General features: G+C 41.6%; 1 protein-coding gene across 1 annotated transcript in view; it reads right to left on the reverse strand.

Moving 5' to 3' along the window:
* MAP2 (microtubule associated protein 2) overlaps positions 1–14,760 on the reverse strand; it is a 109,792-nt gene that overhangs the window by 4,147 nt on the left and 90,885 nt on the right. The window contains 3 exon segments of the mRNA XM_025202495.1: positions 842–954; positions 3,342–3,423; positions 4,971–5,063. Coding sequence (XP_025058280.1) covers positions 842–954; positions 3,342–3,423; positions 4,971–5,063 — 288 coding nt within the window.

Below are 14,760 nucleotides of genomic sequence, written 5' to 3' on the forward strand. Positions count from 1 at the left end.
AGACAGAAGTGCAGCTCCCAGCTGTAACTCAAAACCTTTTTGCAAAGTGCTTTGAGCTACAACGTTACTGAAGACCAAACACAAGTTTACTGTTGGTTCCAGGGGGAGGGGAATCTAGCTGGGACTGGGAGCTGGCAGCCAGATTCCCATAGCAATGTCCACTCTGCCAGTGTTCACTGTTTTCAGAATGGGAGGGGGGAAAGGCAGTGGAGAGAGCTCATTCTTGAGACTCCCCAGCTGGTCCTGAAGGGTGGGTGAATTGGAGCCTCCCTACCTTCAGGGGAAGCTGCAATACACCTGCCCAACCCTCCAGGGGGGGCTGAAAAACCCTCAGACTGAACTCCCTCTGCTCCCTTTTCCCCCTCCCATTCTGAAAACAGCAACAGGCTGAGAGCTGTGCAGACACAAGTTACAAAAGATGCTACATTTTGGAACATCTTTATATGATACAGCATGCAATGAGGGGTTAGATTTTCACCCAATCATCCATTTTTGAACATGTTTGCAGCCTTGCATTTGTGTTTGGTCACACTTATAAACTGCTTTCTGTGGCCAGGTCAGGCAAAAACTGTCATTTCTGTCTGCACTCTAAGTGTCAGCAAGAACAGTGACTGGGAGTCTCCGTTTCCAGCCTGAGGAGGGCAAAGAAAACAATTTTGTATTCTCTTGCAAACTTCTTTTCCTGCTCCATGACCTCCCCCATCTCCTTTGCACATCTGTACATTCTGTGTAACTTACACCTTCATTCATGTCATCGCTGATTTTGGCCAAAGTCCACTCTGAAATGGAGAAGTTGCTTCACCAAAATGTGGCAGCTATATCACTGCTGGTGACTGCTTACCTTGATGTTACCACCTCCAGGTATATGGTGGGCATTTTCAAGTGAACCAACTTTAGCCTGAGCCTTTTCTTTGAAATCCAGCTTCACGCTTTCAATTTTCACACGCCCCCCACCTATATAAGAAAATGAAAATTAAGAAAACAGTCCTATTTTTAAACTTCCAATACATTGTGTATTAGAAATCCAAATCCTTAAAATCTAACCTAAGGCCACAATGGCATTAATTGGTCCTTGTAGCTATTTAAGGAAACAATTTGCTCTTACACTAGGTCCCCTCTACACATTACATGTGTAAAATGTGATTAACCAGGTAATCATGCCTTAAGTTGTCCGGTCCACTAGTGAGTTTGGACCGGACCATCTACTACCACTGATATGGTCCAGTCCACTAGTGAGTTTTTGTTTTAGAGAGGTGATGAGCACTCAGGTCTCTGTTTAGCAAAGCACTTCTTTAAGTACATATGTAATCCCCATTAATATCAGATGGATTTAAGCACATGCTTAAGTATTCTGTCGAACAAGGATGAACTGAAGCACTGTGTTAAGCTGCTGCTCAGCACAGCATCTGCAATGCACATTTACGTCAATAATGTTTTTTGGCAATGATTTACGCAGATTAATTCTAAACTGTGTACAAACATATTCACTTGTATTAATTTTGAACCTGCTGCCTCTCAGCTTAATCTCTTTATAATTGTATAATTAGAGCTGGTTAAGAGGTGCACCTGGTTTACCTGCTCTCCTTTTTTCATTGATTTCCATACTTCTGACATGAGTGCTCTTTTACATCACATCTCAATATTATTGCCCCTAGTAACTTATTTTGATTTGCATTTGGATAATTTAAGTAACAACTGCAAACCATGACCAGCCTTTCACATATTAACCATGTTTGTAACACCTTTCTTAGGCTGCTGACAGATGTCACCTTAATCCTGGGATAAACAATTTTATCCTGGGACAAAATGCAATCCTGTATCTATGACTGCTGTTCTGAGATAAATAAGAAAAAAAGTTTCCAGGATAAAAGGTAGTAACAGTTTATCCTGGGATATTACAAAGAACATCTGTACAGTTATTCTGGGATTGCATTATTTAATCAATGGCAGCAGTGGCACTACATTCAGCCACTCACTAAACCCTAACTACAAGGGTGATATGTGTACACACCAATCCCAGCATACTGTATTTCTGTTCTGGGACAAATACAGGCACAACTTATCCAAGGGTAAATGCAATATGTGTTCCTAGCCAGAGTATATGGACTAAGAGGCCCAAGGAGTGTTTGCATCTGAATACATTGATTAGTTTACCTACCTCTGTAAAACTCAAACATATGTGTAAGTTCACGTGTACTTGTATATATTTTTTTTATTGAATGCATATTAGAAGTTGTGTGCATTGTTTATTCCAGTATACAGAACATCTGAAATATTTCTCATCCTATTTTCAGGCATGACTATGTAAATACCCAAGGAAATGACACTCAGGCCTTATGACTAAGAAGCCAGTATGAAGACAGTATTAATCAAGAAACCACAAAAACATATGCACCCCTGTGTTAACTGTAGCAAACACATTCCAGTTCAAAAGAAAAGAAAAAACTCCCCATACACTACATCATGTGAAGATATATGGCAAATTTTGAACATAGTATCACAGGTATATGGCCTTACTTTATATACTGCAATGCATGAGGCAAAAAAAAAATATATATATATATATATATATAAACCTTTTGATAACATTTTCTGCAAGGACAGGTGATAAAATGAAGGGCCACAGATTATCACTATGCTACAACCACTTTAATATCTGGTATATGTAGGTGTAACTTCATTGAACTGAAAAAGAGTAGTGTCTACTTGTATCAAGACTGATTTTACTACATGTTCAAGTACGGCTAAAACTTCCTATTTGAAAATCAAATCCTGTTCCATTTTTACTAGTTTCAGCATATTAGATAATTGTACATTAGATATGTTTAATGTACTGCACTTTTTGAAGGAAAAAAGCTTTATAGGAATGGTGCTGGCCCATCAAATACTTGTTTTGGATTATTAACATGGTATATTAACAAATGTGAAATCAGAATAAAGCTATAAACATTCCAGAAAGCAGTCACTCAGTAGTCAACAATGGACTAAAAACAGCCTCTGCTGTTTCTCCAGGTACCTACCAATTTTTATCTTGAGCTAGGGGCTTGAGCTGTGGCTGCTCAGTGCTGGTCCCTATCCAGAAAAGCATTCTAAGTACACACTCAAATCTATATATCTATATGTCCACACACACACACACACACACACACACACAAACGTGTATTCCTGGGACAGGCAAAAGTGCTTAGCACCCTATGGTAGCTATACAGAGAACTTCTACTTATCCTTCTTGCCTTGCTTGCATGATAAATTAGTTGAATCAGTGGTTCTGTGCATGTGGGATGGGCAAGCAGGTTTTGGCCCACTGTATGCCACATTAGTGCAAATAATTCCTGCAATACCTGGTTTATGACGAATGTTCTTCAGGGAGCCACATTTGGAAGTGACATGACTCAGGTCTATCTTCTTAGTTACAATTTGTACCTGTTAAAAGCATACAAAATACATTAAAGGAATGAAAAAAAGCCACAGGAGGGAAAAACTCAACTTTGAAAAGCACTGGAAAAGAAGAGATGGTTAGTAGAGAACAGATCATGCCACAAAGGAGGGAAACACCTGGATTTAAACAGCAAGTGTCCATTCCACCAAGGAACCAGACAGAGCTGTTAACTCTTTTAATTAGTAAAATGAAAATGAGAGTCAGGAAGATAAACAGGTGGGATTATTTTCCAAAATGCTTCTGAGCTTTCCTCTCAGCGTGAAAGGCAGCATTTAAGCACGGTGTGCTGGTTGACACACATCATTTTAGTTCAAATTTTTATGCTTTCTTGTTCACTTGTTTCCAGGAAATCAGGGCTTTTAATATCATCCCTTTCACATGGCTTAACTGGACTTTCAAATGTAAATCTCTTCCTGTGTTTATCTACATAAATACACTGTAAATTCTCAACCCAATTCACTACTGACTATACTGCAGTCAAAGGCAGGACGGCAGCCCAGGCAGCACATGCCCGAGCTATTTTTAAACTTGCTAGCTTGGGACTGCTAATGAGAGAGCAGTGCAGACTAACCAACAGAGTATTTATGTAGGCTTTTGTAGCCTACTGTGAACTCTGTGCTGCTACAGCTACTGTGCAGTCAGTACCCAAACTAGCTAGTTTAAAGGTAGCCTGGATCTGTCTACATGATCTGCAATCACACTTTGCCTGCTTTGCGTTACTCCCATTTATGCTGAAGTAAGAATAATAATGCCATGATTGGAATACAGTGGCAAAAAAGGAGTAACATATCAGTTGATTCTACCCTCTTTCAGCCATGTTTATCCTGAAGTTCTATTTTTTTCTCTCTCTCTCTTTCAGATGACTAAATCTAAGAGTTAGATGACAAAGACTTACAATAGTACATACTCAACCTTGAGCTCTTTCACACTGATAGAATTTGCTATCTGTCTTTTGGTTACCTTTACAGGGAAAGGCTAAAATGTGCAAATATCCAGTATGACCAGGCCTGACCTCTCCTAGTACACCCAGTGGTATGAAATGTGAACAAATTTGAATGAAACCATATTGCTGACATGTGTTGTAGACACCTGGATATTTTCTGAGACTGTGGATAGGAGGAAAGAACCTTGTATTTTGAGACAAATGCAGTAAGTGAAAAGGATACTTGCTGCTTCCTATAAATAAGTGCCCGAGGCCAGATCTCATTTCTTATTGGACTCCTTTCTGGTGCTCCATCAGAGGTGCAGCCGCTTGTATGTCCTGAGGTTCTTGGCTTTCTTGTGGCACTTAGTACCCATCTTATCCTGCCTTACCACTTTCCTAGCTGAGTCCTGGAAATCTGCTGCGCTCTGTGGGGAAGGATCAGAAGCCCACCACTGAATACGCAGGGTTGACAGACTACCAGACCAGACTGATGTAAGACATTAGCAAGAAGGAAAATAGTGTTTGGGAGAATGGAGACGGAGGGCTGGGCTGTGCAAAGTGGATCATCACAGTCAGGATGCCTTTTCAGATAGCATCTCTACTTACATTTCCTCCCCCTGCGGAATGTTTGATGTTATCCTTGGAACCACATCGGGACTGAATATCGCTAAAATCGATCTTCTTGTTTAAAATCCTAACCTAAAAGGAATTGGAGGTAACTTACTGTACTGTACACACGTTCTTTCACTACAGGTTAGGGGCACACAGGATGGCTTCACCTGCTGCTGGTCTGGGCAGTTAAGTTGAAATGTTAGCCCTAAAAAGAGACAGTTGCCAATGCATAGCAGCCTTTGCATTAAAATAAAACTAAACTTTTACCATCCTCTCAACCTGACTGACAGTGAAATGAAATATAATATGCCATTAGCCTCCTGGCTACAAAAAACTGATCTGGACAATCATGGCACACAGCCAGTACGTCTCCTTACTTGGCCAGAGGGAGTCTATGCAGAAACCTGAGACACTCGTTCCTCAGCCTCTGCCCTTGTTTTCCTGTATAGCAATACCAGATTCAGCCAGCCCAAGGAGCCTGCACCAGAAAGTTTCTCTCCTGAACAGCAGCATCAGTGCTCTGCACTTATTCACAAATAGACCTTGAGCTACATACAAACAGACCTTGAACTGCAGACCTTGACTGCTGTTGCCATCTATGGCATGACGGAGACACATAACTCACTTGTGCCAGACTAAGCACTGAACGGGAAGAAGACAGAGTACAGCACCAAAGCAATAGAGCCTGGAAGATATTTGCCTTCATTTATCAGCAGGGATCCTGGTTTTCTCTGATAAAAAGAAAACCTCCATTACTGAGATTTAAAAAAGTAACCCCACATCCACATTTTTCCATGGTCAAAATGAAATGCCACTATACAGCTATCTATATATTAATGGTGTTTCATTTTAATCACAGGAAATGGTGGATTTTGGATTACTTTTTTAAATCTCAGAAATTGGGGATTATTTTTTATCAGAGAAAACCAGGATCCCTATTCATCTGTGAAAGAAACAAGATGGCCACTGGGTAACCATCACTGCCAGAACTAATGATACTGCCAGAACTGCTAGCGTTTCTCCTCTGTGCATCCCATTACTGGGAGTGCCATCATGGTGGACACTGTCTGTGTACACTGGCATGATGGGATCCTTGTATCTTCTTCTGCATAGAATTATTTGCCCCTAGATAACCGAGCCAAGGTGACCCAATGAGTGATCAACAGAGCCAGGAACGGAGCCTGACTCTCCTAACTTCCAGTCACATGCTCAATCTACATTCCCATTCAGATGACCACCACAGGATTGGCACTGCCTCCTGGCAAGGCATTTGTTATCAAACCTATCGTTTTGCTTTATCAGTTTCACTTCCTTTTTTTTCACAAGTAAATAATCCATAGCAAATTTGCCGGTGCCACTGTTTGGGAGCATGTGATAGCTAGGTGCCTTTTCACCCAGAGGGTGCATACCAGTTCAAAGAATGCCTGAAGCTTCTGTCCACGTTACCTGTTGCTAATGCTCACCTCCCCCAAGGTGTGGGGCCAAGGATGTCTGAAAAGCAGTCATCACTCCACCTGCCTGTATGCCAGGCCCCTTCACTGTGCCTTTTAAAATGTGCAAGTGCAGTATCTGAACAGGTTCCCTGCTGGCTCCCCTAGAGGCTTCATGCCTGACTTCCCTGCACAATTATCATGCCTCCAGCCACAAAGTGCTCAGCTATAACCCTGCAGCATCTACAACATGCCTCTAATGATACATGCCACATAGCACAAAAAGTAAACCAATGGTAAGAAACTTTATTTAACACGCCTTAGATATCAGGGTGGATTAGAGTCTCACAGGGATAGACAGATGGACAGATATTTCTATGATGTAAGATCCAGCTGGTATTGTGGAACACATAACACAAGAGTCTTTGAAATGACAGCTTGAGGGCAGGCTGGCTGACTTAATTAACATAAAAGCAGAGTCATAACTGGTAAAGTTTGTTCCCTGAGCAGCCGCTGGGTGCAGGAACCCTCTCTCAGCCCCCTGTTGCAGCTACCACTGCAGCTTACTGCCTTTGATCTGGTGACCACGGCAGCTGTAGTGGGAAGGCTGCATTAACTCCCCTGCCTGCTAGCTATACCGACACACCTCCTCCCACAAGCAGTGGAGTCTCCCAAGCAGTGTAAGGCTGAAGAAGGAACTAGGGATACAAGCCCCCAGCTGCTGGACCTGACTCCCAGGCACCACCAATTCCAGTTGCCCAAGGCAGGAGACAACAATGGGCTTGGTTTCATAGTAGTGTGGTGCCCCCTTTAAGTCCATTCTGGCATCTCCTTCACATTGGTGCTGGGGCTTGTGTCCCTATCACCCACTGCTGGTTGTGTTGCTGCACAGCAGCCAGGTGGTGCTGCTGGCCTACAGGGAGCCACGAGGAGTACTGAGCGCCATGCATGAAGTCGTGGATGTACCTCTGTTGCTTGTGTCTCAGGTTTGCAGTTGCATGTTATTACCCTGTGCTATATTGCCCTGTTGGAGAGGAGTAGGGTCACTGCGAGTGCTGCCTGATGATAAAGAAAGAATGTGTGGCTTGCTGGTGAGTAACACCCAAACAGGCCCATAAGGAGAATGGAGAGACAGAAAAAAGCATACGTCTGATGATACTTCCTCCTGATTTGTGCTAGAAGAGACTAGGAAACTGCAGGCATGTGAACAAGTGCTCCTTACCATTCCCCAGCCCAAATGCTTTTCATCCTCACACCTAACTGCTGGTTAATGTTCTGTGTTAGCTTCTCCCTGGTGGGTTAGTGAGATATTCTTTATTATTGTTTTCAGATCAAGTCCTCAGTTAGTAAAAGTCAGTGTAACTCCACTGACCACAATATCAATTTAGACAAAGTGAGTATCCCCACAGAGAGATTTCTTGTTAAAAAATGACTGCATCAGTTACCCCCGTATAAATCTTCAGGGCCAGTTACTAAATTATGACATGGCTTCTATTCAACTGTGCCCTTATTAAATAAGGCTTCAGGATTTGGCTCTATATTTCTAAGATATGCTAAGAATTTATAACTTTTGCCATGCAAGCTTTACATTTTGTTAAGGGTTGCTGATTACAAAAAATAAATTGGGTATTTCAAGAGTGAACATAAGCACAGTATTCATCACAGTCATCTCTATAATATTGTTGACAGGCACTACAGGATAATTTAAGATGACTGACTGATATTTAACTGATAAAAAGAGACAGATTTACATGCCCCTCTAAGCTGCTTTTTGCCATTCCAGAAAAACAAAGCAGTTGTAAATCCAACATAACGGGCCAGTGGGAGAAAGAAGCCTGGTGGCTAAGGTACTACACTGGATCTTCTATCTGGGTTCACGTCTCACCTCTGCCTCAAATTTTCTGGGTGACCTTGAGTTAACCACTCAATCTTCCTGCAGCTCAGTTCCCCATCTGTAAAACTGGAAGAATACTACATCTTCCATTGCACAGATCTACTCAGGATAATCTCTGTGATATTCTTGGCTACTAGAATAATGGTGGCCATTATAAGTATAATACCTAGTTAGCTAGTGGTACCATAAGGAATAAAGCAGTTGAAGTGCACTGTTAAATCTGGTCACTTGTCTGAGGTCAGGAACTGAGTGCCAGATTTATGTTAGGGGGTGGGAGAAGTTTCCCTTCTCTCCTCTGCTAAACTTATTTCTACCAGACCACATTCTATAGTTAAAGGGAAGAAGTAGAACATGAAGAGCTATTCCATGGGCTCCCCTTCTGCCAGGTAGTATAGAAGATAGTGTATCAATCAAAACACTAGGATGATTACCTTGTGGTATGATTAGGAAGAGCTGTGATTATGGTTGCTTTCGTGAGACAAGTGATGATAGGAAGCACCTTGCATGGGCAGATCTAGGATTCTAAAAATGGGGGTGCAGAGGGCCATATAACACAACACATATTTTCTCTAGTTAAAAAGAAACTAAAAGCTTTACCAATACAGCAGGAGTCTGGGACTATACTGTTCAGTTTAAGATAGAAACAAAAACAAATATAACTTTATTGGAATGCGCTTAATTTGTTATATCACATAATATGTATAACACCACAACAAACTAGGCAAAAATAATCAAAAGATTTTGTTTCATTAGTTCTGCAGTCCTTATAATTAGATGTACATCTTTTTCAGATTCACAGAACCAAACCTAGTCTTCATGAGCACCTTGACAGTGCAGTGAATGCTTCACTGAAAATTATTTCCACTTCTGAGTTAAAATTTTTAGCTGGAATACTTTGTCCTGTTTAGCCTTACAAAAGGATGTCTATGTTTGGTGAAATGCTTTCCACGTTTTCCTTTCCTTTCTTTTTAGCACATCAGACTAAATAGATGTTTACCAGAATATGGGAGCTAAGTGTCATAGGCATTTTATGTTTTTGTGCTTTATTTCAATATATTGGTTGGGTTTTTTTTTAAAAAAAGATCCTAGTAACACGTAAGACAGGTGTCACATCAGTTAGAGAAATGCATGTCAGACATTCAGTCTGGATTTGGCTCCTGGAGAACTTTAAGCCAGACAGCCAGGCAAAACCCAAAGCCCTCGTAGCCTTTTCTGACTGCATGTCCCCCTGAGTAAGCAATCAGCAACACCTCTCAGCAATCACTGGAGGAAATACTAGCTCTGAAAATGCTGATTCAGGGAGCATTACAAAACTTAGGTGCTCTAGGGCAAGCAAGCATATTCAGGGACTTAAGAAACTAAATGAAAAATAAGGCCTATGCAAGGTGGCAAGTTGAAAGACCACCTTATATTAGGCCTGGCTATCAATCTACATTAGATTGAAATTAGGGGTCCCAATGCCTATGGCCATTTCTAGCGGAGATATTAAGGAACAATCATTTGAATTATCCTCTCTATCTCACTGGTGAAATAAAACCATATACAGAAGGAGGCACAAAGTCTCTGTATCACTTTGTCTCACATTTAAGTGAGGTATGTGCTTTATGCTAGTAATCTGCATATGGCTGAATTCCCCTGGTTCTCTGTTCCAGTTCAGTCTGATTCCCTGTTTTTTCCCCTCTTGATATATATCATATTGGAGACATGACTCCTATCTACATTTACATCAGTGAGCTAAAATATGAGATTTCGAAACTACTTAGGCCGGGAGCTGTCAAACTTTCAGAGCTGTAGGCCAGGTGCTTGTGACCTGGCCACTGCCACAGGCTGCTGATTCCCCACCCCTGCTACCTTCCCTGCTCCTCTGATCCCTTCTTTTCTATGTGGTAGTTTTTGTAAAGGTTGAAGTCCATCCTGCAACAGGATATTTCTGTCTTGCTGGAGAGAAATGGAGACCAATCTTCCTTATCAATACATTGTCTTACATATTCTATAGTTCTTTGCACTCTGAAGATTTGTCTGTCATGCAACATGGTTATACTGCAGACTGGAGCTGTTGTTTTTTTTCCAAAGGAGGATTGTGTATTCTCCACAGTCATCCATTCTGATTGTTACCTCATGCCAGAGCTTTGGCAGGTTATGCTGAGTTATTTGTTTACCACCACAGCACCATTTAGGCCAGGAACAGAAAAAAAAAAATCAAAGAGAAAATCTCATGAGAAATAAATACCAAAGACGCAAAGGGAAGAGGAAGAGGAAGTTAGATTCCGTTCTTTAAATACCTTCTAAAACTTTCAGATTATATTCATTAACATTTGATCTTTTAAGTCTCAACTTGGGAAGGCTTTTTGATGCCAGTCTTGTCTCGTGTTTGTTTTTTCCCTGATACAGTAGTTAAAATTACGTTGCAGTAATATGTGATTGATTCCTTGATACTGAATACAATGCTGATGTTAGCCACTGGCCAAACTGGATTTTAGAGAACAGCATCACCCATCTGTTATGCCAACATCCTTTTGACAAACCTGATTGTCAGAGCTTTGAGTGCCCCACCAGACTGAAGTTCTTCGGTTCACTCTCATTTTTCCGATACCTGATTGCTACACTACAGAAGAAAGCACAGCACCTTTTGAGTCCTCCACATTGGGTGCATCTACATGAGAAGCTATGTCGCCGTAACAACGAGCTATGGTGACATAGCTCATCAGTATGGCAACGTAGCTCATCACTATGGCAACGTAGTGTCGACGGGCACAACGTGTGATGCTGATGTTATGTTGTTGTAGCAATGAGCTACATTGTTGTGGCTTGTTGCTATGGTCACGTAGAGTCTAAAAATAACTGTGAGCCACTAGGTAATGCACCAGTGGGTAATGCACAGTCATTTAGTACTTACTAAAGTACCAAATGCACAGTCAGAGGCACATGTAGATGCACTCTTTAAGGGTTAAAGCTAACTCAGCTGCACAAGCATGAAAAGCCTGAACCACAATTGAATCACTGAGGAGCTGTGGTACATGGCTCCATCATTCACACAATCAGAGAGAATAAATTTTGCCTGGGAGGGAGGAATGAGGGCAGGGGAGAACCAGGGGGAAGAAGTAAAGATAACTAGTGGATCTGCAGGGTCTCTGAGTGGGTGACTTAGTTTCACTCCTTCACATGCTCACACTCATATCATAGAATTTGAATCTGGATTCACATTCCAAAGTACAAGCATCTTTTGGCCTGGGATTTTGGTTTAGGCCAATCTCTTACAGTAATGCTTCTACAGGCACATGTAGGCAAAAGAAGCACAGCAGCAGACCAAGAAACTCCAGAGAGACTCTAGCTCAGTTTTGCTCCCGAGCCAAAGACAAATCAATCAGTCTGTGCATTGTCTATGACCACGTGGAGTCTAGGAACAAGAAAAATGCATTTCATTCTTGCCAATAGTCACTCTATTCAGGTGCCATTCACAGAACAAATAAGACTGCTGAGAACTTTGCTTCTAACAACAAATTACTTTCCAATGGCTGGGCAGACTATTCATAACTAACTTCCCTGACCTGTCCCACCACCCCACTGCATACTGAAACAAAGACTCTTAAAGAAGAAAAATTGAAATGCAGAAGAAATTACATGCTGTGAATCATTTTCTAGTAAACTGATCATTTACATTCTCCCAAAATTCCATATCTTGTATTTATGGCTGTGTACAGTCTCTCATAAGTTTGATCACAAGCACTGTGGATAAGACATTTAAAATACTTTTAGTTTGACCTCATGTTATTAATGTAGTCTTCCTTTAAAACAGAAAGTCATTCATGTATTTTTGAGTCACTGGTCATGATTTTCCTCCTTGGATGTTTGCATGCAAGGCTTAGTTCTCAGATGCTTTTCTGAGACCTTTGTGACATGTTTCAGGCTCAGACTTTTTAAGTCAATGCAGTTACCTATGGCTTACAGTTATACTCCTGCTTAAATATCTTGCAAAATTGGGGCCCTGATAAGTACATTATTTACTGACTTTAATGAGTGTCTCCTGATTTAAACTAGTTTTGAGTGAGATGAGAGTTAGGCTCATAGAGGAGGAATGTTAAGGAGAAGGGTTCAGCATAAACCTGATTAGCACCAAGCCAAGCAAAAAGAGTTTCCAAACACCTGAGCTGACAATGGGAGCTGAGCTTCCCTGTTGTCCTGGCTTCCAGAAGAAGCTATGGAAGGGCACTTGCTTCTTTTTCAGAGGAAAGTACCTGAAGAGAAAAAATATGACCAACACTTTCCAACATGTATCCTATACATGGGGCCAGATTCTGCTCTCACACCACTTACATCACAGGAGTTTCTGGTGTAAAACCAATAAAGAGGAACAAAGTCAACTTCAGGAATTAAGAGACACTTATCTAGTACATAAGTCTAATGCTGGCTGTCTTTGCAGAATATACTTCAACCAGTCTGTGCAAAGAATGAGGCCTTTTGATATTTTTTCCCTCCTTTTAAAAATTTAATTCTAGATTTAGTGGCTCTGTCCTGTAATCCTTACTCAGGCAAAGAGCGTACTAATTTCAATTTGGTAGATATAAGCGGTGGAGTAAAATATTATTCAGGGGGACTGAGCCCCACCCCTCCCTCCCACAGGGCTGTTGTGGGGCTGGCGCGTGCTGGTGCGATACGCTGTGGCGGAGGAGGGGCTGCATGCCGAGTGGCACCAGGTACTATGGGATGGCAGCACCATAGTATTGCTTCTGTCGGTGGCTGCTATGAAAAGTTTTGGGGGACTAAGCCCCGTTAGCCCCAGCCTTCTGCTGCCTATGTTGGTAGGATGCATTTTCTTCCTGTGATGTTGACATGAACAGGAGTAGGACCTGCATGGAAGGTATATAAATCTACAACTCATATGGACACTTTTAAGAGGAAGGCACCAATCTGTGGGAAGTCATAGACACATCCTGCATAGATGGGGAAGGCAGTGGTTATGTGATAACCTTGTATTCTGATAGTTCAGAGTTTGATCTGAAACCTACTCAGGTAAGTGGCAGTATTGCCACTGATTGCAATAGGCCTTGAATCTTTCTTAGGGTAGGAGTTTCTTTCATGTTCAGCTGCCTGAGACAGATGCCCAGTGAAGCCAGATAGAGACCTAGCCACAATGGCCTACATATCTATCACCTCTAGTTATGATACTGTTAATAACTTCTTGCTAGAAAGTTGTTTGTTATCTGCCAAATTAAAGAAAGTTATGCTGTGGTCTGATTCGGTATCTTCCAGCCTGGGGACCTAAGGTTCTGTGGGAGTTGTGAGACAGCATCTTCTCTGAAAATCGGGTCAGTTTTGTTGAGTGCCTGGTACTCAGGTCCAGGTCCATGACTAGGATTTCTAAGCATCAACATCATCACCCACATCATAATGACATAAGTGCCTAGCTTTAAATACACTGGTCTAAATTTTCCCCTCCCATCCACTAGTCTCACTCTTCTCTTGATTGCCCATTTAAGTCTCATTGTCCAGCCAAACCCAGCTCCTCCTCCTGTCCCCATTCTTCTTAAGCAGGCAGCTTCTGGCCTCCTTAAGCCCTAACCTCCCCAGCACAAGACTTCAGTCCCAGCATGTCCCACATGCTTGACTTTGTGTTTCATTCTATTTCCACTCTCCTAAAGGTCCAGCTCTTGTCCCCTCTGCATTTCAGACAACTGTACTTCCATACTGCCTAAGCCAAGCAGGGGATCAATGAGAGTGGGTGATAGTCTCCTTTGTGTTCAGTTCAGGTGCCCAGACTTGGCAGCCGACAGCAACCCAGAACTGCAATAGCAGTGAAAGTCTTGGTCAGCCACAGCCTGGAACATTCCCAGTATAAATGAAGCTGCTAAATCTAAGAAAACTCTCCTGAGCACGCACAAACTGCAGTGTTTCATGTGTTTATAACTTGGCCAAATTTTGACAGACTTTCACAGGGATGGCAGAAGGCATGTCCCAGACACAGCCTATTGCCCTACCTACTTTTAAAGTTATTGTTCCAAAGTGTGGAGAGAGGCGGGTTCGAACTGTTTGGTTTTTTTTCTTTTTAAGCTATCAGGATTTAACATGGGCAAAAAAATATATTTTTCCCTAGCTTAGGTTTTGGAAACAGGTGAAAAACATTGGCTTAAATGTTCTCAAAATATGTAGCCTATGGCAGACCCACAGAAAATAACATTTAATCCTGAACAGTTAAAGTCTGGGAAAATTATAAGCAACTGAAAATAGACACAATTATAATGGGACAATAGTCAATACTAGTGACCACACCTATAATTGTGCAAGTGCAATAATTGCTGAATTACTTCTTTTTCTTTAAAGGATGCAGCTTATTACTTGTTGCCAGGCTTTATTGTAACTGTTCACAAATCAGTGTATTTATCTAATTAATCAGATGCCTTACACAGCTGAACCAGCTATTCCCTTAACAGCAAAAATAGCCCATGTTAGCAAAAAGCAGTAG

This window comes from Alligator sinensis, unplaced genomic scaffold (genome assembly GCF_000455745.1).
Source record: "Alligator sinensis unplaced genomic scaffold, ASM45574v1 scaffold730_1, whole genome shotgun sequence".
Classification (NCBI taxonomy): domain Eukaryota; kingdom Metazoa; phylum Chordata; order Crocodylia; family Alligatoridae; genus Alligator; species Alligator sinensis.